This window comes from Embiotoca jacksoni, unplaced genomic scaffold (genome assembly GCF_022577435.1).
Source record: "Embiotoca jacksoni isolate LCO1_2020_lvr unplaced genomic scaffold, fEmbJac1.0.p SCAF_10, whole genome shotgun sequence".
In the NCBI taxonomy this organism is placed as follows: Eukaryota; Metazoa; Chordata; class Actinopteri; family Embiotocidae; genus Embiotoca; species Embiotoca jacksoni.
In genome coordinates, this window is record NW_027185230.1 from 4,329,639 (window position 1) to 4,355,917 (window position 26,279).

A 26,279-nucleotide genomic window follows, 5' to 3' on the forward strand; every position below is an offset into this window, starting at 1 on the left:
AAGGAGGAAGAGGCAGGCGAGGAGGTAGGTTTCCATCATGGTCTGTCCATGCAGGGCAGATATTGGTCCGTATGAGTGTACATCTTTCTATTGTTCAATCAGCTTGATGGTGTGCAATGGACCACTGTGTTGATTATTTCCCTGTTCCTCTGCATTGAACAGCAGGTTATAACTGAGGATGAGAAGGCAAAGGCTCCGGTGGGTACTGTGGATGGTAGCAGTTTAGAAGTCACTGGTAGTTAGACTCAAACTAACCCGTAGCAACTGAAAGTTACGAGTGTTATCTTTAGCCTACACAGTAGCCTGACTTTTCTAGTTCCTCCCAGAAACCTTGTGATAATGGTGAATAACAGTAAAACAAACAGGTGCTGTACTGCTGATGTAGCTTGTATAGTGATAGCGTGCTCATGTTATTTTTTGCGACAGGGAATCATTTTCCAAATGTTAGCACATAATACAACATGTCAACTATCTGAGATAATAACAGAAGGTAACGAGGCAAAGCTTTAAAAGCTTTAGCAGATGAAGAAACAGAAATTCCTCATTGGACCAGAATATGGTGGCGTCGCAAAAACATTGGAAAAAGTCAACCTCCTCAGAGACTACTACCTCCGGGCGTAAGGATCCGCCACTGAATGTCAGAAACTATGAGGAAAAGCTCGGGTGCAGGAAACGACACAAGGAAGTAGAACTTTATGCTGGAATTTCCCTTCGATGACTAATTGTACGTTCAACAATAACGGAGTTGGACTTAATTTGTACACACTATTGGGATGCCTCGCGCTCATGGATTTGACCCTTTACCTTTCAGGAACATGGTTTGCAGATGTCGGATTATTTAGTTGTTCTCTGACGTGTCAAATGATTGGTAAAGCATCGTGTCATGATGTGGAGGAGGGGAAAGGCTGTGACATTTGAGCTCCTTCGAGAGAGAGATCAGTCGATCATCAATCATGAGAAAAGTGATTGATCTGGAGATTTGAGACCGGATGATGGTGTTATCTACACTTTGGTGTGTTGGGTGCAACAAGGTAGTATTTTAGTTTGTGTGTCGTTCAGACTAAAACCAGTTTATATTTTCATAAATCACTTGGATGTTGGATGTAATTAGATTAATTCAATAGCGGCAATAGCAGCTGCTGAGCTTTACATCTTCTCGGCTAATTCCAGCAACAGTTTTGTTTTTGGTGGAGTGGTGTCAGCTACTCTTTTAATTCGGTTAACTAACAAACTGAATTAACACAACGTCAATAGTTCTTTGTTCAAATGGATGATTTTCCGGTAGCTACAGATAAAAGCTTGGGAAATATTAATTTGATGTAGCTCTCTGTTTTTATACGGTAAAACAGATCTCAGAAAGTCCAGTTGAGGTCTTCAAATATAGTTGCCGTGATTTGCCTTTATATTTTGGGGGAGAATGAAGTCACAGTCATGTTTTTGCTTTCTTTTCTAGCGCAACAACAGTATGCTAGCATGGCAGGCAAGTTCACTGTATATGCATTCATGTTTCGTACATGACCGCATATACTCACATGTTCATCTCACTACTTGTGGATATTAAATATGCCGTTATATGCAAACCTTTTTTTTTTTTTTACAAAAACAGGCACCGATATTAGTTGAATATGGTTGGCAGTAATGAGACTTAAAATCTTTGTCTTGTCTTTTTCTGCCACTCCAAGTATGAGGAGAGTGAGGAAGAGGAAGAAGTAGGGGAGGAAGGGGAGAAAATAGAGGCAGAGGTTTGTTGCAGTCCAACGTGGTTTGAACTTTCACTCATTTTCTAAGCCCAGGTCATTTTTGCGCACCGTTTCCCCGTTTCCCCCGTTCCACCCGCTCCCAGCAGCATCACAGTCATAATCAGTCCCACTACAGTACGATGTCCCCCATGTGGTTATCACGGTCGAGTTCATCGTGTGTAGTTTCAACCGTCATCTCAAGTTCAGTACCTTTTTTTCAGTGGCATTTTCCCTCACTTCCGCCTTCATTTTCCCTTAAATGGGTATTTCTGAATTTTCGGTTCTTTAATTTTGTCTTCTTTGTAATTTTCCTATGTTTGCAAAAGACTGAAAAGGAGAAGGTGGGTGCCTATGTCACAAACATGTTTTTTTTTATTTGAAAAACTTTCAGTATGTTGTTCTCTAGTTTATAGACTTTGTTCTTGCCTGCTTGTTACTTTGATGTTTTTAACAACAGAACAGGATTGTTTTTTGACAGTTTTTTATTTGTATTTATCTCTAAAAAATATATATATATATTTCCATCACACAAAGACGGATGCACCAGTAGAAAAGGTAGGCACCAGTTTTATCTGCTGCCACAGCACTTTGTAAAATCCATGTTGTAGTTTCCCAATTAATATCAATAAAAATCAAATGCCAAACGGGAAATGACAGTTAACTGAGGTTGTCCTGTGTTACCATCCACTTTTCTGCACTGCCGTAGACTGAAAACGCATTTGAGGACAAAAAGGTGAGTGTAGGTGCACAACATGCATATGAATACATCTGTGCACACACACAAAAAAAAAAAGCAGATTACAAACCAAACACGATCCATTCCAAGCTGCCTTTTCTTCCCTAAAGCCTCTCTTTGTGCTGCGTAGCAGAAACCTCTCCGTTTGTCCTCACTAATGGTGCTTCGTAACCCTGACAGGCCATGAATCGAAAGCCCATTGGATCATTGGGCCACACTGTGGCTTCATCCACGTGGCTTAGCTCTCCTCCAGGCAGTGCTTATTTAGATGATGCCTGAGTGTACCTGCTTTAGGTACACTGGGGATTCATGGGTCTGTCCTACTTGTTCCTTCACCTTGTGTTTGTAAGACTCACTACTTATCAGACACTTAAAAGACACACAAATCTCCTGCAGTGTTTAACTTTTTTTTTTCAATGTGCTCCCTTTGAAAGTTGGAGACTTCTGGGAAAAAGGTGGGTTTGCTTAGATGTGTTAGATTTTATTATTAATTTTTTCATAGTCATGTACATTAATTTGCTCCAGGATCATAGAATACAGACATTACAACAGGACCTAAATTTTATCTTATCCCTTTGGTATTCCTCAAAGCGTGACGCCCTTGTGGGCTGATGTGCTTTTTCTCCATAATGACATGATGTAACACAACTTGGTTACTGAAACCTGAAAATTATATAATCTTAATTTGTGGCTTTCAGCGTTCGCTTTGAAGTGCCGATTTTACAAGTTGAAAATTAAATTGTTGTATTTTGGCTAAAAGCTGCAAATATGAAATGAAACCCTTTGATGAGCTGCTGTTTAAAGTTTCCAGTTCGTCCATTCACGGGAGAACGAACGCACATTCTTTCTCTATCGAGAAAAGAAAATTCTCTGCATTTTGCAGAGATTGTTAAAGCTTTGAGGAGTTCAGGAAAGTTGTGTTGTACTTTCTGGCAACGTATTTTAAACATTTTAATATGCAATAAACTAAAACCCTCCTTGGGCACCTGTCTGTCTGCTTTTCCACAGATGGACACAGAGGCCGGTGAGTTACTGAACGACCTGCAGATGAGGCTGAACAACGTGCTGGACGAGCTCAGCAGTACGTTTGGCAACAGGTACATATACAGTTCACTCACTTGTATACGGTTAACTCTATAACCTCTCAGGTGTTTGTGCCGATTGATCATTATTTTTTTTAACTTTTATTCCAGTTTCCAGAGCCGGATCAACGAGTGCATGCGACAGATGTCGTCTTTGCTGTACCAGATCAAAGGGCCGCTCAACGAAAACAACAAAAACCAGGTGGACGCCGACTCTGACAACATGCTACGGCCACTCATGGATTTCCTGGACGGAAGGTGAGTTGCTCCATGAAGACATTGTGAGCTGTGTGACAATATTTCCACGGTTTCAGCAACGTAACTTTCTTCTTTCTAGAGTCAAACTGTAGCTCATCCATTAATTCCTTGTATATATATTTTTTTTTTTCATTTCAGTCGATAATCTGCCCTGAATTTGATCTCTCACAAATCATTTTTCTCTCTTTGTCTCTTTAACTAACATTTCTGTATGCGTATTTCTGCATGCGTTTTCAGGCTGACACTATTTGCCACTGCTTGCGAGAAGACTGTATTGAAGCGGGTGCTCAAGGAGCTGTGGAGGATCGTAATGAGCAGCCTGGAGAAGACGATTGTCCTGCCACAGGGCAACGATACCTTTGTGTGTTTATTATTTGTTTTCTTGATATTGCAAACTGGTTTGACTTTTGCGTACAGAAATGAAAGAGAGGGAAAGTAGCAACCTAACGTTTTTTTGTTTTTGTTTTCTATGTTCTTCAGGGAGCGCAGATCCTCTCAGCTGCAAAAGAACTGGGTCAGCTGTCCAAACTCAAGGTATCATAATGCCTCCATATATTTGACGTCATGTTAAATGGCTCTGAAATATGCTTGAAACTCTAAAGATCTGACATCAAACATGATTATTTTTATGTCTCTAACTCATCTCTTCGCTCACCGTTGGGTTGTGCAGGATCACATGGCGGGGGAGGCGAAAAGCCTCTCTCCCAGGCAGTGCGCTGTCATGGATGTGGCACTGGACACGATCAAGGTCAGTTTATACTGCGGGTTTTGGTTTCATTAGGATGCAGGGGAGACGGGTCAAATTAGCTTCATCAACTATTCATACATGAATCAAGTACCCAGGAAGGTGATGTAGGCAATGTGTTACAATAAAATTGCTGATTTTAATCTGCCTGGAAAAAAATTCTAGATTTAGTTTTTTTTTTGTTTGTTTGTTTGTTGTTGATTTTTTTTTTTGCTCTGTTTGAAATGGATTACCAGGATGTACACTGATCCTATTCAAGCTTGAAGGGTAATTTGATGGATTGCGTGCAGAATTGAATTAGTTAACGTCACTTTATTTCCAAATTCCTCAGCCTTCGGACCGTATAAACCAAACCAGCATTTTTGTCTGAAATAATTCATAATAAAATGGAACCCTCCAGCTGTTGCCAGACCTCTCAACCCCTCCGTTTCCTCTGCAGCAATATTTCCATGCAGGAGGGAACGGGCTGAAGAAGGCCTTCCTGGAGAAGAGCCCTGAGCTGTCCTCACTCCGCCACGCTCTGTCCCTCTACACACAGACGACCGACACACTCATCAAGACTTTTGTGACCACGCAACATGCACAAGGTAGTCCGGACCTCTGCTTTATGTTCCTTCTGAAAGGAAAACCTCTCCTAGAGTAGACCAGGAGAGGGCACTATGTGTGTAGGATCCACAAGACCTTTTGCTGAATATTCCCTCTTTTAGTTTTGCACATGCCTTTTGTACATATGTTTTTTTTTTTTTTAATGCTGGAGTTTGTTGACATGTTATTCCTGTCTTCTCTTTATCTCACGTGCTGCCTCTGTGCCAGTGCACAATGGAAAGGGTATTAGGTTAACTCCCAATGAAAAAATACAGCCCAGCAGGGGTAGGTTTCATTGAAATCACCCACCAGCCTTTTTTTTTTTCCCCTTCCTCACCCGCTCTCCCTTTGTACATTTTGGTTTTGTCTTCTGTGAAACGAAGGTGGGAAGGTCAATCCCAACCCCACTTCTCCACATGTTCTCCTCTCATTCTGACTCTGCATTATAAATCAGAGGTGGGTTTTTTTTGCCTGTAAATGTAAACTCACTGTACGTGTCCGGCTGTCCATCAAACCAGGCTCCGGTGTGGGCAAGCCGATCGGTGAGCTGTCTGTCCAGATCGAGCTGCACACTCATCCAGGGAACGGAGAGCGGAAAGTGTCTGCCAGAGGTTCGTCTGAGGTTTTCATAAAAATATCTTTTAAAAGATGTGGCATTTTAAACAACGCTGATCTGTTTACATCATCCTGTTTGCACGTGTTTCGCAAACAGTTGTGGGGGCCAACGATTTGAAATGGCAGACGTCTGGCATGTTCCGACCCTTCGTGGAGATCACCATGATCGGGCCTCACCTCAGCGACAAGAAGCGCAAATTCCAGACCAAATCAAAGAACAACAGCTGGTCGCCTAAGTTCAACGAAACCTTCCATTTGTAAGTGGAGCAGCCTGCTTTTGTGATTCTCTTATTTGTTTCCAACAGCATTGTTAGCTATGCAACAAATGCTGTTTATGTTTATGGCTGCACATCATATCTATTTCCACTATACCAGCATACAAGTGTAATTTGTTTCCTACATTTACAGCGGCAAGCTCACAACTCCTATTTGACATTTTAAGAATATTATTTGGAGAATTTGACTTTCAGTTTTCAGAATGACATAATGCAACATCAGTAATCAGGAGAGGAAAATAAGAGCTGATATTAATGCTGTAATAATAATAGTGCCGTGGCAACAAAATTAACTTTTACCGGCTTATTTAAAAAAACACAGACATCAGACACACACGGTCGACAAACCAATCAATGTCGAGTATAAGGAAACGCAGCCCATATAGGTGATGACGACAGGACCTGAATAATACGTGATGCAAAGGTCTTCAGTGCACTCACACAATTCCAATGTGAAACCAACCGGATCAAGTGTTTACAATGCGACAAAAACATGAACCTTGGTTCACAGGTCAAAGTGTGAAAACGCCCTCAAAGTAAATCTAGGGTATCAGTAGTAAGTCCTTGTTGTTCTTTTTAACACTAGATGGTTGTACTCTGTAAAGCCGTTCACGCCTCGTGCAGCTTTCAGTCTTCTAACCCCCTGTAGTGTTGTCGGGTTCCTTAAATCGCAAAACTCTGCGTTGTCTCTGCACAGTGTTCTGGGTAAGCAGGACGGCTTCGAGTGCTACGAGCTGCAGGCCTGCGTCAAAGACTACTGCTTCGGCCGCGCCGACCGCGTGGTGGGTATGGCCGTCATGCAGTTGAGAGACATCATGGAGAAGGGCAACTGTGCCTGCTGGTGCCCGCTGGGACAACGCATCCACATGGACGACACGGGCCTCACCGCCATGCGGATCCTCTCGCAGCGCTCCAACGACGACGTGGCCAAGGAGTTCGTGAGGCTGAAGTCAGAGACTCGACCGGCAGAGGAGGGCAGATGAGGATACCTGGAGGAGAAAGACAAAGGGTAGAAGGTTTCCTAGCTCTTGATTGCATGTGATACTCTTATCAAAAAGCAGGGATTTTTTTTTTTTCCTCCCGTATATGGTCATGTGGATTCTTTCTTTGACTTTTGATGTGTCTTAGCTGCTGTTGACTGTTTGGTGGCGCTGCACCAAACTCACCGACACACCTTCTCACTCTGGGTATCTTCACTTTCCACGTTCCTCAAAACACATTACTTACCAAGCAACTGTACAGCACACAGCCACCGGCTCACTCAAGCTTCACACTCACCAGCTGTTTCCCTCGGCAGTGACCACTTACCCTTTTTTTTTTTCTTTTTTTTTACCTAAACCCCCTTCCCCGTCAGCCGGAGTGGCACAGTGCGCACGCCATAGCCTCAAGGGAACAGAGGATGCCAGGCCCCGCTGGAGGGCCAAATAAGTCCCGGCACCTCCCCGGTGTTTGTTGTGCAATAAGCCCCACTTTCTCCCTCAAACCGTGGCCAAGTGTTTCATGCCTTACACTCGGCAAACTGTGAATGTGTGAAGTCTTTTTAAATGCCCTCTTCTGTAGCTCCACTGTGACGGTTTGAGTAAATGTGAAAATGCTGTACGGTTTATCCCACCAGGAGTCTTTTGTTTGGATGAATGACCAGTGGCTAGACGACAGTCAATTACTGAAGTGAACGTGACGAACTAGCGGTTTCACAAAGTTGATCAAGTGTTCAAGGAAAGGTACTTCAAGTAATTACCCTTCATTTTATTTCTTAATTTAAAGGATTGATCGGTTACATGTGTGCCTTGCGATGTCAAAGTTTCCAGTCCTGTTGCCCCAGGAAAGACAACAACACCTATATAACCTAAGTGGTCAAATATATAACAATATGGTTTAAACCAAAACCTCTTAACAAATCCACTCTGTACGTTACAGGAGAGTTTAGGCCATATTTACCTATAAACTCCATTTCCAGCTCTTGGCCTTGTTTAACCATGACGCTGTAGCCATTTTATTTGTTTTTTTTTACACTATATTTATTTTTATTGTCTGTGCATTTCAAAGCCTGTGATTTAAATTGTTGTTTACTGCCAGAGAAGTGCATGTGAGAATTTGCACAGTGGTTTAGTGTGAAGGAGCTGCTGCAGTGTTTTTTTTTACTAAACGAGACACACACCCTCAGAATAACGTGACAACAAAGTGTTTGTTATAGAAGTAATCCCAGTGTGTGTCCTCGATTTACACAAGAGATGACCGTCATGTAGGGTTGTTTATTTATAGTCGGAAAATGTGACACGCTGAACTTTCAGGTAGCATCCCTTCCTTCCTAAAAAAAATACCTGGAACATTTGGACTGGAGCTCCTTCGCTGCTGAGGTGAAGAGGAGTGTAGAAATATTAATGGTTTACATATAGCTTCCTGCTGTTTGCTTCTACTCTTCGTATGAGTGGCCTTACTTTGGTGTAACGACAAATGTGTGTATCTTTTTAATTCTGTTTTTTATCCTCGTATCTCCCAGTGATGACGACTGGCCACTTCTTTGCCCGTAATAATCTCAAAAGAGTTTTCCAAGTGACGTTCCTTATCATTTTGTACTTTTTAAATCTCTGATGATATTGCAATATTGTAACCATATCTAGGCCAGGTTTTCTCTGCAGTTTGTTAGATTTGGTGTTGCGTTTCCTTCTGAAGTTTAAAAAAAAAATTTAAATGATATTTCCGTTAGCCCTCTCTAATAGTCTGGGCTGATGTTTGAGTTTTATGGACATGAGTGATATACAGTGAGATGTATGTCAGTGAATTTGTTCTTAACTGATGGGGAAAAAAAGATATATATATATTCCTCTTAATGAATGATGATTATTTCTAGAATATGAAAAGCTCAGTGTGTGTGCAGATTTTTAAACCGATCAGTCTTGTGTAGAAACCACAAATTCAGACTTCCTCTTTGTTACAGTAAAATGAACCCCGTGTATAATTCTGTAAGAACATGTTCCTTGTGCCAAGTTGTTCACTTTTAATCTTTTTTTTTTAATTATTATTATTATCATTGTTACTGCATATTTTCTAAATTTGTTAACCCCTGCACGTATCACTAACTCACTGCAATAGTTCAAAAGTACATTGAATCAGTCGCAGTAACTGCATTTTTATGGTGTTTTCTTTGCATTGTCACGACTCTGAAATCTTGGTGTCACCATGTAAACTAACCCATCAATGAATTTTGTATAAAGTATTTGAGAATTATTTCTAAATGTGCCCAGCTGCTTTTTTTCACAACGATGTGACATTGTCGTCAAATCAGCCAGTTAAATACAAGCACAAATGTTCGATTTGTCATTCATGTTTAGATTACGATGACACTGGTTTGGATTATACTGTAGGGAAGGTCATAAACCATATTGCGATTTATCGTCTCACCTTCACCAACTCGAGCTGTGGTAGGTATATATAAAAAAAAAAAAAAACATTTTTAATTAACAATTATTTTTTTCTGTGTTACCAGATGGTACCAGAAGTTTAATATGTACATCTGTTGCCTGTTTCTTTTTTCTTTCTTTTAGATTAGCACCAACTGATTCACTCAGCTGTTCAACCAGAATCAGACAGCGAAGTCCTTAAAATTGTATTTCTTTGTCATTGTGTTCAGCATCACAGATTCAGCTCCATTCACTCGTCTGTGGATGGCATAAGTCTCAAAAGAAGCATAAATAATACCTAAACTAACTGCTTCTACATGGCATTATTTAATTGTTCCTGTTGCATCTCATTAAAAATGGTCCTTTTTAAGTGTTTTAACAACTTGCTGCACGCGCAAGTACACATTCATTTCTGTGTTTGCGAACAGAGAACACGCGCACACACACACACACACACACACACACACACACACACACACATAAACACAATAACTAATTTAGTAAGTGGTTCATGCTGAGGTCTCCTGGACGACACGGCGTTCCTTTGTGTTCGAGGCCTGGTATTAAATTCCATTTCTGAAAGCACCTGGATGTGCACGTCAGTCAGGAAGTCACAATATTCCGAGCTGTCATGAAACACTTTTAGTGAGTCAATAAAAGTGACAACGCAACAAACTCTTTGATTTTTCTTGGACTAATGAAAGAAGTCAAATGTTGAGCTGCATTGAAGGAGCTGCTGCTAAAAACCTTGAGAAGATAACTCCTCTGTCTGAGCATGCGCACCCATCACAGGGTGTGGTACATATCTGACCGCCCAGCTCACAACCATAAAGTTGGCTCTGATTGGCTGCAGCTCTTCACCTTTACTGTTGTTTTACTGCCCCGTCTCCCCATCCAGGTCCAAAGATCGTTTGCACTGTTTGCTCAAACCCTGAGCTGTTTTGGTGCAGGCGGGATCCCGGCTCTTCTTCCTGCATGAACTTGAAACCTCTACTGTAGGCGCCTCTCTCACTGCTGCAACACTTCACCTGTTGTCCATGCTGTCTTTCATCCAGCTGGAGGCCCCAGTCGATCCCCCTTTCTTGTCTGTGTGGGACTAGGCGGGAACCCGGTCGAGGTGCCTGGATTGACTTCATCCGATACGGAAGCAAAAAGAGGATTGAAACATTGTTGGGTTTTCCCTCTTTTTGTTTAACCTTCGTGTGAGTGCCAGACTTAAAGGACCCAAGAATTCCCTTCATTGTTTGAGGTATGTGGCTGATTCCTGTATTTGCTTTCAGACAGTGTGGATGGAGATCACACAGCAGCTCACGCTTTGAACCTTTGAAATTTGACATCAATGTCGGGCCTTATCACTCCAGATTCACAGCAACTCTGATTTCATAGTTATTGAGTCCGTGTGAAAAAAAAAAATCGGTGCCATTTTGGTTTCTTTCTTGTTCACAGATACTTTTGGTTTCCATAAACACAAACACAAACTGAGCCGCAGCAGAGTGTGGTGGTAAAAAAAAAAAGGAGTCGACTCATTATTTGTGTACTTTTGTGGGTTGTAGTGTGAATTCTTTCTGCTCCATTTCAGAAGCCTTTACCCTCGGGGATTAATAAAGTAACTACCTTACCTTACCTTACCTTACTGATATGCAGGAAAAACAAACAATAATGCATCTTTACCTGAATCTGTTCCAGTTTTAGTGTTACAGTATATTGTTCTGAAAGCTGATGATCACTGATAGATCGATGAGTAAACCACATGGTCATGGTCATACTGTATCTCTATCTTAATCTTTGTGTTTATAGATTATCTTACTCTGGTACTAAAGGTTGAAAAGGGAGTGGCTCGATGTCTTCATAGCTTTAGAGCGCAGATCAAGTCCTGTGGATTTAGTCAATGTCGCTCAAAATACAGTATGTCTCATGTTTTTTTTTTTCCGGTTGTTGTGTTTTTTCATTTAAGTGCCATGTATCTGAGAAATGAACAAACATACTTTAATTTGGGCTGTAAGAGCAAACTAGGACCTCTGTTACAGTCCATCCTGTTGTTTTTTTTCTTGTTGTACTGTGATCATTTGAATGAGCCCTGACAACTGAGAGATCATGGGAGAAAGTTTATTGAGCGTAGCTTTACTTTTCTGTGGTCCTTTGATGTGTTTCTAACTTTGCAGATTGCAGTGAGAATAAGAAAAGAAACTATAGTCTCCAACATCAGTTAGTCACACCATAAATTCTTAATGCAGCGAGTGGATGGAGCGGACAAATCTAAGAGTTTTAAGGCTCAGAAAGTTAGTTTTGTTTTTATCCTTTTCTTATCTCCATCTCACGATCATGCTAATGGTTTAATAGTTTTCTAGAATCTTACACTGAATCACAATTACACACAAACATGATCTCCCATAAATGAAATGGTTCCTCCTTACTTTTGCCACAGTTTCCCCTTTCAGTTCCTATTTTGATATAATTGCAGAATAAAGGCCATTTTGCCTTTTTGATTCTGTGTCACCATGTCATAAATTTACAAATGCACTTTCTCCAGGTGTGAAATATGGAGAAGCTGAGCTAAAGATGGGATCTGTAGTGTCATACTTTGGCCACTTGTGTGGAAATGAGACAAAGAAAGGTGAGATCTGATGCATGGACGTTTTACATGAACTGTTGATGAACTGTTTCTGCTTTTTACCTCACGTTTGTTGAGTTTTAAAATGGCACTGGACTAATGGTACTAATACTTGTAAATGCTTCGTTGTATGCAGCAATTAAGTGACAAAGATTTATTTTCCTGGTGATGCTGTAATTGACCATGTAATGTACTATAACCCATTGTGTGCTCAATCTTTGATGGTTTTCACAGAGGAGGAGAGACACTTGCGAGCTAATGACAGACCTTTCAACCTGTCTTACAACTATGCCGTAAGTGTAGAAGCAAATGTTTTTAACAGAAATGAAAGAGAGCCTTTGCAGCCTTTCTAACTCTTAACCTTCTAGCTGTGAATTACAAGTCAGCATCGCATCATGTTGATTCATATTGAACTCCACTGTCACCTCTCGCTCTCCTCTGCTTCAGAACAATGCCATCAAGACCTCCAAGTACAACTTTTTGACCTTCCTGCCGCTCAACCTCTTTGAGCAGTTCAGGAGGCTCGCCAATGCCTACTTCCTCTTCCTCTTTTTCCTCCAGGTACACTTTTTACCTCCTGTTTCTCTAAACATTTAATGTTACCGTATGCGGGTTAGAATTTGGACTCTGTACACAGGTTATAGGTTGTTGTTTTGTTTCCTTTAAATTTGATCATTTTTTACATTTTTAAATGAGTTCTCACATCATTGCCAGCTGATATGAGCATAAATCGATATTTTTGCCGATGGTATTCGTAAGATTTCCAAAGAAGGATTCTGACTTCAGTTAGCCTCCAGATTCCTAAGAGCAAAATAATCCAACAGATGCAAAGTATTAAAGTATTAAAGCACTGTGTGTGTGTGTGTGTGTGTGTGTGTGTGTGTGTGTGTGTGTGTGTGTGTGTGTGTCCACAGCTAATCCCACAAGTCTCCTCTCTCTCGTGGTTCACCACGGCTGTCCCTCTGGCTTTGGTGCTGTCTATAACAGCAATCAAAGATGCCAGCGAGGACATGGTAAGCTAAAATTATTAAAATCCTCAAACAGCGCTTCACTGTTGAGCAAGTTCAAAGGAATTTTCACTCAATATCGAGGCAAAAATATGATGAATTCAAATAAAACACGAGACTAAATAATGGTTTCTCTTGTATGAACTGAGCAGAACAGACACAAAAGCGACAATCAAGTGAATAACAGAAAGGTAGACGTCCTCATCGACGGAGAGTGAGTCTTTTAATGTACAAATTTCACACAAGTATTTTTGCACATCATAAAAGTGCAAGTGAGGCCATGTTTTGTGTAAATTCCACAGAGTTTTGATTCCATAGTGTGTTTCCTTTTTTTTTTTTTTCTGACAGACTGAGAAATGAAAAGTGGATGAATGTTCAGGTCGGGGACATCATAAAACTGGAGAATAATCAATTTGTCACAGTAAGTATGGAGATGCAGTTCCCATAAGTGAAGGTGAAGTTTATCTTCTATTTGTTATCTCCTTTACTCTCTGTCCTGAACTTAATGCTTGCATCTCGTAGGCAGATCTTCTGTTGCTGTCCAGCAGCGAGCCTCTCAATCTGGTCTACGTGGAAACAGCTGAATTAGACGGGTGAGTTTGCACCGCGCGTGCGTGTGTGTGTGCGTGCGTGTGTGCGTGCGTGCGTGCGTGCGCGTGTGCGTGTGTGTGTAAAGCGTGGCTGACGGCTGTTGTCTCACACTGTCTTGGATTTCCCTTCAGTCGCATCCTTCTCATGTCCTCTTGGTCTCCCCCAGTGAAACCAATCTGAAGGTGAAACAGGCCCTGACTGTAACTGGAGAGATGGGAGACAGCATCGAGGAACTGGCTGGCTTCACCGGTGAGAAGCCGACTAAAACAACGTAACAACAGACGGTGCAGGCTGGAGCCTTCGCCAAGCACTGCCTAGGAAAAGAAAAATCAGATTTCAGTCAAGATACTGTGATTTATTTGAATGTGTATCACAAAAGAAAAACACCCCAACACTATGTCTGCACAGATCACCAAGACTTTTCAAAGAGGGAAAGAAAATGTCAGGGTATTGCTGTTATGCACTTATTTTCATTCAAATAGCAAAGTTTGCAGATTGAAATTGAAAACGTCTGTGTTTTAGAGCAGTGCTGGAGGTAAGAATTGATCTCCGTGGTTGATTTACACCCAATAACCGTGTAGCCAAAGATATGGAGCGTGAAAATAAATGACCTATGTATAAATAAATATGTATGCAAACACAGAAATGGTTACCTAAATACATAAATAAATAATATATAAATATATTTTGATAATAATTTTTTTTAAAAAAAGATAAAATTGAATCCATGTTATATTTGTTTCTACGATTCCATATCTCAACTATTTAGGCTATTTCTGTATTTTTTTTTGAATTTGTTACAAGGGCCATAGAGGTTATGTTTTCAGTGAGGTTTGTTTGTTTTGTCAGCAGGATTACAGAAAACTACAGGCCTGAATTTTTACCTGGACGTATAAAAAAATAGGCTGACTGGTCTCTGTTACAATAGTAGCCTATATTACTCTGGCAAAAACACTGACTTAAAAAAAAAAATACAACCTTACATGCAGGAGTTGGAACCAAATATGTCCACATTTCCACCGTTATCCTGGTGTATGTTTACCACTGACACTGACTGACGTGTGTTTCAGGTGAGGTGAGGTGCGAACCTCCCAACAACCGTCTGGACAAATTCAAAGGGACGCTGACTGATGACTCTCAGTCCTACTCGTTGGACAACGACAAAGTGCTGCTCAGAGGATGTACTCTCCGGAACACCGAGTGGTGCTTCGGTCTGGTCATCTTTGGAGGTACAAACTCTGACCGGCTGCTGGCGTTGCAGTTGTTGTTTCTGGCGCTGTGCTATACGTATTATATATATATATATATATATATATATATATATACATACATATGTGTGTGTGTGTGTGGGGTCCGGACGTTTATTCAACAGCGCAATAACACAAACTGTGGACCGCACGGGCCCCCTGCAGACTGCACACACCAATCCTCGTGGGGAAATATTGCCTTTTTTTTTTTTTTTTTCTCAATTCTCGTACTTAGACTCGTTATTTTCGGTGCATTGAGTACGACAACATCTATAAGGTATATTTACACATATATCAATAAGTTAGCACGCATACGGATTCTTCTCCATGCACGTATACTCGAAAGGCTTTGCGCACATACTACTTTTTACCTGCAAACTCTACTTTCTTCATTCGCCTACACATTGAGAGTTTGCGAGGAATGGTAGTCCATATGTGAACTTTTTTATGTTATGTGTGAAAAAAAAAAACATGCGAGTTAATAGTGATGTGTTTGAGATTTTTTTTTTAATTTATTTGCGTATGTGGGAAAATGCGAATACTTATATTTCTTAATGGCCTTGAACGCACCTTGTAATAATATTTCCCTCTGAGATGTAGCGAAGTGGAAATATGAAGTAGCTCGAAATGGAAATACCCAACTACAATACAAGTACCTCAAACGTGGGCATTAGCGCAGTACCTAAGTACTTAGTAACTTTACACCTCTTAAGATTACAGATATTAATGGCATAACAATTCCTTCTAAACCATATTTACAAGTGCTAAAAAAAAAACCGATCGGTGTATGTGACCGTGACATTGAACGTCTCCAGGTCCTGACACCAAGCTGATGCAGAACTGTGGAAAGACGACATTCAAACGGACGAGCATCGACCACCTGATGAACGTCCTGGTGTTGTGTGTGAGTTTATTCATTTTTCACTTAAAAATGCATCAGGTAGGTATATCAAACACACAAATTATTGAATCTTTAAAACACTGAGGACAAAGTAAAAATAGTAATGTGTTCTGAGAAAAAAAAATGTCTACATATATAAAGCTGTTTTTTTTGTTGTTGTCCATATTCATGTAGGCATTTCTGTTTTAAAATGAACTGTAACTCACTCACAATGGCTGAAATATTCAGATTTAATGCCCCAAAAAAATAGCAATTTCAGCATTTAGTATGTATTATTTTGCATTAACTCTTCACAGCACTTCTTTATTTGACTAATTTTAAAATTCTTTCTTCAGATGCAGGTTTGTGCGATATATTTTTTAATTGTTAAGGTGTGTGATATCTTGATTGTGTCAGATCTTCGGTTTCCTGGTGTTTATGTGCTCCGTCCTGGCCATCGGCAATGGGATCTGGGAGGTGAGGGAGGGCTCTGTGTTCACCGTGTTCCTCCCTCGTGAGCCCGGTGCTGATGCTGCTCTGTCATCCTTCCTCTCCTTCTGGTCCTACGTCATCGTCCTCAACACGGTGGTGCCCATTTCCCTCTACGTCAGGTGTGTTTCACGCGCAACAAACTCAGAAATCCACACGAGTTACAGTGAGAAGACGGGTGCGGGCGCTTTCTACAAGTCTTCCCGTGTGCCTCATCTTTTGACATCTTCCCCACATGTGTCATAGCGTGGAGATCATCCGTCTGGGGAACAGCTTCTACATAGACTGGGACAGGAAGATGTATTACCCGAAGAATGACACTCCCGCCCAGGCAAGAACCACCACACTGAACGAGGAGCTGGGCCAGATTAAATACATCTTCAGCGACAAGACGGGCACCCTGACGCAGAACATCATGACTTTCAACAAGTGCTCCATTAATGGGAAAGGCTACGGTGAGTTCATATAAATACAACAGAGAGTAATGGACACATGAGCCTGGGTTGGATGATTGATTTTGTATTTCTTTTATTTAGGGGAGCTCTATGACTTTTCTGGACAAAGAGTGGAAATAACAGAGGTGAGAGCTTGTCTGTATTTTATTTGTGTGAATTTTGTTTATAATATGTATTAATCCAACTTTTTTTTTTTTCTCCTCTTGTCGTCATGTTTTGATTTCCTTTGCAGAAGACAGAGAAAGTCGACTTCTCCTGGAACCAGCTCGCAGATCCAAAGTTCAACTTTCATGACCACAGTCTGGTGGAGACTGTGAAAGAGGGAAACCCGGAGGCTCAGGACTTCTTCCGGTTGCTGGCTCTGTGCCACACCGTCATGTCTGAGGAGAAGAAAGAGGGTGAGCGTCCTCTAATGGACATCTTTAGTACTACATGGCAGAGGCTTTTAGCAGTAGAATTACATTGCAGCTTACATCCTGATGACTTAATAGGTTTTGCATGGTTGGGTGCAGTCACAATAGACATTAGTCCTGAATAAGACACGGTTGCCTCATTTCTAGTTTTTTTTGTTTTTTGTTTTTTTTTTAGCCAAATGTGTTTCTTTCCCTTAATTACAACCATTTAGGAATTCTTAGATAAGATTAAATTTTCAGACTATGTGTATTTAAAAAAAATTGTGAAGCCACTAGGTGTAATATTTGAAAATATCTGAATTTGGTGCACTCTCGTGTTACCATTTGAAAAGACACAGTGACCGACAGTAATGTGCTTCACCTCAGATTTTTTTTTTTTACATTTTAATTCTGGGTGTAATAAAATGTTGTTACATTTACACCGAATCTTAACCGTAACCCTCCTCATTTTCACCCGGCAGGAGAGCTCTACTACCAGGCCCAGTCTCCTGACGAAGGTGCGCTGGTGACTGCAGCAAGAAACTTTGGCTTTGTCTTCCGCTCACGCACACCAGAGACCATCACGGTCTTTGAGATGGGCAGAAAAGTCACCTACGAACTCCTGGCTGTTCTGGACTTCAATAATGTACGGAAGAGGATGTCCGTAATAGGTGAGACAAGATGTTTGATTTTCAAGGGCATACTTTAAAATACGAATGTATCCAATGTATTACACCCGGTACCACTATCAACATTTCCAAAAATATCTCGTCTCCGTCTGTGACGCCGGTGTCGGCTGCTCAGTAACACAATACTTTCCACATTGTATATGTGAAGCCTCATGACTTTCACTGTGATGTCCAGTACGTAGCCCTCAGGGGAGGATGACTCTGTTCTGCAAAGGAGCAGACACCATCATCTACGAAAGACTGCACCCCTCCTGTAGCAAACTCATGCAAGTAACCACCAAACATCTCAACGTGAGTAATGCACTCCGATTGTCTGTGATGTGTGTGGCAATGTGCAACTTGCGTTTGAATGTACATAAAACCTGTCCGCTTTAATCCATACACCCCAACATAGGAGTATGCAGGCGACGGCCTCCGGACACTCGTCCTGGCCTACAAAGATTTAGATGAGACCTACATGGAGAAGTGGAGAAAACGCCACCATGAGGCCAGCACCGTGATGGAGGGACGAGAGGAGAGACTTGATGAGCTTTACGAAGAGATAGAGAAAGACCTGATGGTTAGTCCACCTGCTGCAGGCCTCGACACATAAATAGGCTGCTCGACTCAACGGTTTATTGGAAGCTTTGGCTGCCCAAGCTTGCACAGTATTTTCTGTAGTTATATTCAAATATTCTGCTTTAAACAGAATCAGTTTAAATCTCCCTTTCATGTGTGGTTTCTAGCTGTTGGGAGCGACAGCTGTGGAGGACAAGTTGCAAGACGGTGTGCCACAGACCATCGAGCAGCTGGCCAAAGCTGACATCAAAATCTGGGTGTTGACGGGGGATAAACAAGGTTCGTGTCAGTGAAGGAGCAAGCACAACTGGAACATGATGTACAATATTCCCCTATTCTTCCGTTATTGGTCTTAGTGCGTCAGTAACCTGAGGTGACGTGTTTCCGTGACACTTTAAGGATTTTGAATATAAATGTGTTGGAACAGAGACGGCGGAGAATATCGGCTATTCCTGCAACATGCTACGAGAAGAGATGGATGAGGTTTTTATTGTAGCTGCCAACACAGCTGAAGAAGTCAAAGAGGAGCTACAGTAAGTCAGTCAGACACATGATGATCAGAGAGTCTGCTGGTCAAAGGCTGTTTCAGTAATTCCTTTCACAACTTGACGTATTTTTTTTAATGCATGATACTTTTTTTGATGCATGATACTTTTTTTGATGCATGATACTTTTTTTTAATGCATGATACTTTTTTTTAATGCATGATACTTTTTTTTTAATGCATGATACTTTTTTTAATGCATGATACTTTTTTTTAATGCATGATACTTTTTTGCTATACAAAGCCCCTTTAATTTAGTAACTGTTGTGATGCTCGTCAAAATGTCAATAATAGCAATCAGCAAATAAGAAAACGGAACCAAAGTGGTTCTAATTTTTTTTAAACACAGGTCCTTCATTTGACAGTCATGAACAAAAGCAGGCTTCTCATTTCTCTCCAAAGATCCTAGATGGCTGTTGCTGGAAGATCCTATCAGCTAAAGCCAGCCGCCCGTGCCCTAATGCTACGGTCTAAAGACAACGTCTGAAAAGTCAGCTGACGTTTTAACGTTTCCAAATAAATCTCCGTGAAATCTTCTGACAAAATAAATCTTCTTCTTAAAACCTTGTAAACACAGTCTTAAATATAAACATGATCGCTGAATACATCATGCAAGGGTAAAAGACTGCGGCTAATGCTACCCGTCCTAAGCGCAACATGGTTAATGATATGTGTAACTCAGAACATAATACTATCATTATCACTATAAAGCTATCATCAGTAATCTAATACGCTAGTTAGCCGGACATGTTAATGTTTGCCCGCCGCACCAGAGCAGATCAATTCTAAGTTAATCCTTTACTTACTGGTTTCATGTTGTACTCTTGGTTATGGGAAAAGTTGAGTCAATATTCGGGAGCAGTGTTTGATGAAAAGTCAATTGAGCTTTCCAATAGGTTTAATTTTTATAAACAGAAACTAAGTCAGCCATTTAAAAATACAGACAAAGTACACTCATGATTTACAGCTTAGTTTTTGACTTGAGTAAAGAAAAACAAAATGATGAAGACACTAGAGAAAAACTATTTGTGCAAAAAAAAAGTGTATCACCAGTTTGTGAGATGCATTGAGATGTTCAATTTTATCGACACACTCTTTTGGAAGGAGAAGGCAACTGCAGGAAGCACTTGTTTACAGCAATTAATAGCTGATAAAAGTTTATAAATAAACTCAATAAACTCATTGGCATGTTAATACTTAAGCCCTGCTGGCCTCAAATGTTAATTGTTGTCTTTTGCCAGATCATGTTGTCGCTATCCAATTTATGATTCTGAAAAAAACAAAACACGTCAGAGATCAGACTTTATCTGTATAGCACTTTCCAGACAAACGCCACGTAACACAAAGTGCTTTACAATAACAAGAATAAAAAAACGAGTTTTCTCTTAAAAAAAAAAAAAAGAAAAAAAGTATTCTAACCATATTAATAAAAACTCTGTGATTCTGTTTCCAGGAATGCAAGAAGGAAAATGTGTCCAGGAGGAGCAGAGGAGCCAGCTGTGATCAGAGCTCGAGCAGGCCTGTTCTGGCTTGAGAGGACAGCGACTGTGCTGGATGAGAAAGTGGATGGAGAATATGCACTAATTATAAATGGACACAGTTTGGTAAGAGGATTCTTTCTGACACATTACTATTTCCAGTATCTGCTGAATCAACTCCATATTTTGTCCTCATTGAGTCATTCTTATATGTCCTCGCCCTAGAAAAAGTCCTGCTCCAGTTTTTTTTTAGTTTTTTTTATAAATACATTTACATGGCTGGGCCTAAACCTTCTAACTGCATCCATACTACAGTGTTGGTGCAATCAGAATACAAAACATGAATATATAATAGGCCAATTCTAGCATTTTTATGTTTATTTGAACTGCTTTGAGGGCAACAAAAAAAGAAATGATTGAAATAAAGGATTCAGTACCACCTCGTAACACCTTCTTCCCTTTCACCCTCAGGCATTTGCCCTGGAGAAGAACCTGCAGATGGAGCTGCTGAGGACAGCGTGCATGTGTCAGACAGTGATTTGCTGCAGGGTCACCCCTCTGCAGAAGGCCCAGGTGGTCGAGCTGGTCAAGAAATACAAGCAGGCTATCACGCTTGCCATTGGGGATGGAGCCAATGATGTCAGCATGATCAAGGGTAAGCTCGTGCATCTCAGACACAATTACAACTCCGCAGAGCTGTAGTTTCAGTAGAAACAAACATCTTGGAGGTATATTTTGTTGCTCATTTTGTGTGTTTTATTTTGGCCTACAGCTGCTCATATCGGTGTCGGTATCAGCGGTCAGGAGGGTATGCAAGCAGTTCTCTCCAGTGATTTCTCCTTCGCCCAGTTCCGTTACCTGCAGCGCCTCCTGCTGGTGCACGGTCGCTGGTCCTACCTGCGCATGTGCAAGTTCCTACGATACTTTTTTTACAAGAACTTCACCTTCACCTTTGTGCATTTCTGGTACGCCTTCTTTTGCGGTTTCTCTGCACAGGTGAGGCACAATGCATTGGTAATATAAGTTAAAGGGTTACATGCATTGTGAAAAAAAAAATCATTCTAGTAAAGTGTATATGTACTTTCATACAATGTTCTAAATGCTGTATTAACATATTTAATGGAGATTCTGTTTGTTATAGACTGTGTATGACGAGTGGTTCATCACCATATACAACCTGGTTTACACAGCTCTTCCTGTCCTTGGCATGAGCCTCTTTGACCAGGTATGCATTATGGGAAAAATTAGTCGCCATTCTCTGTGTTTAAAGGTGAAATATTTAAGTGCCAGTAATTCTGTTATTCACATTTTGGTGTGTATTGGCCGGAATCAACAAATCATCAAATATTACATCGTGAATCTTTACAGTGAATTCACTGTAAAGATGAATTAATTTGATCAAGGGTGACGACCATTTCAATTATTAAATTAAGATGACCAGGTGAAAGCCTAGTATATTGCTGGACAATGTATGAAACTTTAGAGGGCTTTTAAATTTAAACAGATGCATGAAGTGACCTTAATTAGGTTTTATTGTCCTGTTTTTTTTTTTCCTATTATAAGGCTTAGGCGCAATTCCCAAACCATTTCAGCCTCCACCTAAACCGAATAAATGTAAAATTAGAATTGAGCGCATCAAAACTTACTAAATGACTTTTCCCAAATCTAATTAGTTGTCACTGGATTTCTTTAGCAGGTTTTGTCTTTCATCTTTTTGAGCGTCATGCAGTGCCCCCTGGGTAATGCAGTTTATTTATAATGACTTAGATCAGACAGCTGAGATGGAGAGAGCAGGAAAGAGAACCGTCAGCTTCTGAGAGGTCCCAGAAAAATTCACAGTGCGCCATAGAATAACATGAAGGGTTGGACGTACTGCATGCTGATGAGGACCGGCCCATTTCTGACACAAAAATTCTGAAAATGTTCAGCCACATGCAACGTTGTTATTTTTGGTTAATTATCCTATAATTTGTCCTTATTACACACCCAGGGGTCTGTATCCTCATCTACAATCCCCTGTTTCTGCAGGATGTAAATGACCGCTGGAGTTTCCAGTATCCTCAGCTCTACGCTCCGGGCCAGCTCAACCTGTACTTCAGTAAAAAGGCCTTTGTCCGCTGTATGATGCACAGCTGCTACAGCTCCCTTATCCTCTTTTTCATCCCGTGGGCTGCCATGCACGACACGGTCCGGGATGACGGCAAAGACATCGCAGACTATCAGTCCTTTGCTTTACTGGCGCAGACCTGTCTGCTGATCGTGGTGAGCACTCAGGTGAGGAATACACTTCTTCTTGTCAACAGAGGCATGACAGCAGGAAGACATTACACAGAAATGGAAATGATCGGAGATTGTGCTGCATCATTTACACCAAAATAGCTGTTTCCTTATACAATATATAAGTAGGTGAACAGCAATACTTTATGAAATGTTGCATTTGGTGATTGTATCCATACATTTCTATACCTTTTATCACTGTATATATAATATTGCACCTAAATTCTTCGTTTAAAAAAAAAATTCATGAATTTTTCATACTTTTATTTTGCAGCTGTGCCTTGACACCCATTACTGGACAGCGGTGAACCAGTTTTTTGTGTGGGGCAGCCTGGCTGCCTACTTTGCTGTCACATTTACCATTTATAGTAACGGCATGTTCCTCATCTTCACGTCCGCTTTCCCCTTCATTGGTGAGTAGATCCCGTTCACATATGAAGGCGTAGAGGCTGCTCGTACGCTTTGCTGGTCTGTTTAATCCTGAGATTCACGCAACTGCAGAATTCATCTCCTGGTTAGCGCTGCTGCATTTTTAATGTCACCATGGTTCTCCACTTGTAAGATTTTAGCCCATTAGAGGAGACACATTACAGCGTAATATGGTTTATGACAAAGTAACTTTCTGCATTGAATCTTAATCCCTTACTTCCATATACAATACTCTAAGACACTGTAATAATAAACCCTTTTACTCTGTGTCTCTGACTGCTGGTCCAATGTTTTTCATCAGGCACAGCAAGAAACTCTTTAAACCAGCCTAACGTGTGGCTGACCATATTCCTGACGTCCCTCCTCTGTACTCTGCCCGTGGTGGCCTTTCGCTTTATTGTCATACAGCTTCGTCCCACCATCAATGACAAGGTGAGAATACACGAGACAGTTGCTGTTACCTGCAGGGGGTACGTGGATCCTGAAGAAGCGTGCGAATTAACAGCAATACGGTTTCCCGATTGGGCAAATGTCCTCACGATAACAAGTCTTTCTCCTTTGCAGGTGAGATATAAGGTGCGAAAGGAGGCGCTGCCGGCACCCACTCCTCGCCGCCCACCTCGCAGGCGCATCAGCACCCGTCGGTCGGCCTACGCCTTCTCCCACGCTAAGGGCTACGGTGATCTGGTGACCTCCAGCAGGTTCCTGCTGAAACGGCCCCTGAAGAGTCAACTGGCCCTGTTCAGCCAAACAGACTCTCCTCTGGCTCAAAATGAGCCGCAGCACTACCGGACCATCATTGAGGAGAAGGAGGAGTCACGGCGCTCCACCAGCAGCTAGGAGGTACGCAGGGACGGGAGCACCGCCTGGAAGGGGGTCCAACTCAGTGGACGCACGGGAGGAAGCGTGTTCCCTGGATGGATTGCAGGTCGAGGTTTTACACTTTAAAACGGAGTTATTAGACCAACTCATGGTGTTTCGTAACGGTTCAATGTTGATATGCAGAATATGCAGCCTCAAAGGAGCGCAGTCGTGGTTTTGCACGTCTTTGCTTCAACAGCAGGCTATAACTTTGATGTCCTCCATCACTACTGACCATTTTTTTTTTCAAAATCTACCAGAAGGTTTTAGATATAAATTACATCCCGGTTTCAGCTAATTTCATGACGAGTACAATTGATTTGAAGATTTGCTTTCAACAAGCAGAACATTTTGTTGCCTTAATTATGTTATCATCATGCGGTTAATACATTTTTGAGCACCAATTCTGTAATATGAGAATCAGGTAATGAAAAACACTTTTTTTATTGTAAAAAAAAAAAAAGAGAGATCAAATTCTCACTACTTAGCAAAATGCATGTTGTTTTTATTGTTTGTTTTCTGAATTCAAACAACAAAGCTCACAATTTTTTAAAATATTTTTCTCCTTAATTACATTCAGCTTTATCATAATATTTGTATACAACTACACAAATAGAGTACCAAATATTATAATTATTTTCAAATAAATAAATAATTGTAGCGGTTATGTACAAAATTCTGCAAATAAATTTGAAGCGTTAATGTGAGGGTGAAAGCAGCATTTTTAAAACAATCCTTACTTCCAGGTGCCTGCAAAGATTTGACAAAAGAATAAAGCTTCTGAATCACAAGATTTGAACACAGTAGTGATATTGAAAACCATGATTTGCAATGAGATTAGTTTGGTGCCCTGCACGCAAAATTGTATCTTTTACATCTAAAAGTATTTTTACATTAGTTGTTTTTTTTTTGTGATCTGTAGAATTTTTCTTTTTGAAGTTAAGTTAAAAAAAAAATTAAACTTGCCACTAGGTCATCTGGAGCACCTGGATTACTACACTATATTTTTCTTCTTTCTTTTTGCCATCAATTTCTTTTTCCTCAAGTGAATTTTCAGGGGTCTCAATGCCTGAGGGGGTCTGTGAAAGGATAAAACAGTGATTTCAGTGTTGGTTTAAATCTATGAGGATTTTTTTTTTCTATTTTGAACATTATTTTATTATTTTTTCCTCTGTGTCAATAATCTGTTTGTTTAATTCATATTCAGCCGTTTATGAAGGTTTACCTCAACCTGGTACCACAACAGTCACAGTGTTTTTTAAAGTACAGCCAGGGGTCAGTGTTGTCTCTGTACTTTAAATTCTCAGCCTGTGGATTAAAGGTAAAGGTTAAAGTGTCATACTGTGGACAGATCGAGCTGCAGACCACGCTTGACTGAGAAATAATCCAAAATGCGATATACTGTATTCACGTTCTCCAATTCCCACATATTTTGCCTTTGTGACTTTCACATCAGATGAAATTTATTTGTTGCCTGATAGAAGTTTTGCCTGAATTACTGCGATTTCCTCCCAGAGGGTCATCTCTGAATAAAAAACAAAAAAAACCAAATTGTGCTGTAATTAAAATATAAATTCTAAATACACTGTGTCACCTTGAAGGCAGTTGAAAGTACCCAGGTACTGTAGATTTGATTGAAACATGCATCCAGTACAATCCTCTACGAATACTCAATGTATTGTGGAACACAGAGGCATCAGAATCATAATGAAGGACCAAAATATGTAAATATTTTAAAGCCTGACGTGGTTTATGAAGCCTCAACCCAGACCTCTCCCAGATCTTTGTGCATTATGTATGCAGCTGTGTTTCACTCTACTGCTGCCTGTCTTGCTCTCACTCTTTTCACTCTCGCTTCTCATACATGCAGACATACTGCACTGTACGTCTGCAGGCACACGCACATAACTGCATTCGGCCCATGACTGCAGTGTCCTCTGGGACAGTCCGTGATGACCTCACTGATGGAGGGCTGTCCCAGTATGGCACATATGCAGAAGTGCTTTCCTCGTTGCTTTCTAAAAAAAAAAAGAAAAGAGGAAGACACACAATTTGGTGGATATCATACTGGGACTGCACAGAAAAAAGAACTTAAGATATAATCACAAAAAAAATGATTTATAAAAAATGTATAACATGTTTGATTAAAGCCAACGACAGAAAATATGAAATAGACAAAAAATCCTCAAAAGTTACACAGATAATATATTTTAAAAAACAGCTTTTTTTAGATTCTATTTTAGCACCGGACATTGTAGAGTTTGCTCGGCTAATCTCTGTCAAGCTCATATAGCTTCCTTCCTTTCCAGTTAAACACTCACTCACTGCTCCTTGC

The 26,279-nt window shown here is 40.7% G+C and overlaps 2 protein-coding genes across 6 annotated transcripts in view; both read left to right on the plus strand.

The window, feature by feature from the left end:
- LOC138205833 (protein unc-13 homolog B-like) overlaps positions 1-9,286 on the plus strand; it is a 66,694-nt gene extending 57,408 nt beyond the window's left edge. For all 5 annotated transcript variants that reach the window (XM_069162151.1, XM_069162134.1, XM_069162160.1 and 2 more), the window contains 10 exons: positions 3,484-3,572; positions 3,669-3,815; positions 4,053-4,176; positions 4,296-4,349; positions 4,486-4,563; positions 5,000-5,147; positions 5,374-5,430; positions 5,664-5,756; positions 5,858-6,017; positions 6,733-9,286. In XM_069162151.1, coding sequence (XP_069018252.1) covers positions 3,484-3,572; positions 3,669-3,815; positions 4,053-4,176; positions 4,296-4,349; positions 4,486-4,563; positions 5,000-5,147; positions 5,374-5,430; positions 5,664-5,756; positions 5,858-6,017; positions 6,733-7,018 — 1,236 coding nt within the window. In that variant the 3' untranslated portion in view covers positions 7,019-9,286. The remainder of the gene's footprint in view (positions 1-3,483; positions 3,573-3,668; positions 3,816-4,052; positions 4,177-4,295; positions 4,350-4,485; positions 4,564-4,999; positions 5,148-5,373; positions 5,431-5,663; positions 5,757-5,857; positions 6,018-6,732) is intronic.
- Positions 9,287-10,659: 1,373 nt separating this feature from the next.
- On the plus strand, positions 10,660-25,495 carry atp8b5b (ATPase phospholipid transporting 8B5b). The gene is made up of 28 exons (XM_069162183.1): positions 10,660-10,685; positions 11,967-12,050; positions 12,282-12,340; positions 12,495-12,608; positions 12,962-13,060; positions 13,207-13,268; positions 13,403-13,475; positions 13,577-13,647; positions 13,812-13,894; positions 14,716-14,874; positions 15,708-15,796; positions 16,190-16,383; positions 16,508-16,716; positions 16,798-16,841; positions 16,949-17,114; positions 17,591-17,779; positions 17,973-18,088; positions 18,192-18,356; positions 18,523-18,634; positions 18,783-18,888; positions 20,353-20,503; positions 20,849-21,032; positions 21,150-21,373; positions 21,519-21,602; positions 22,406-22,651; positions 22,929-23,067; positions 23,385-23,515; positions 23,648-25,495. Exons 2-28 carry the CDS (start codon positions 11,996-11,998, stop codon positions 23,921-23,923), a joined length of 3,600 nt encoding a protein of 1,199 aa, XP_069018284.1. The 5' UTR covers positions 10,660-10,685; positions 11,967-11,995; the 3' UTR covers positions 23,924-25,495.
- Positions 25,496-26,279: the final 784 nt, after the last annotated feature.

Coding starts and splice junctions, on each gene's coding strand:
- atp8b5b (XM_069162183.1), top strand. CDS start 11,996: ATGGGATCTGTAGTGTCATACTTTGGCCACTTGTGTGGAAATGAGACA. Junction 12,609..12,961: donor TCTTCCTCTTTTTCCTCCAG/GTACACTTTTTA, acceptor GTGTGTCCACAG/CTAATCCCACAAGTCTCCTC. Junction 13,648..13,811: donor GAAACAGCTGAATTAGACGG/GTGAGTTTGCAC, acceptor GGTCTCCCCCAG/TGAAACCAATCTGAAGGTGA.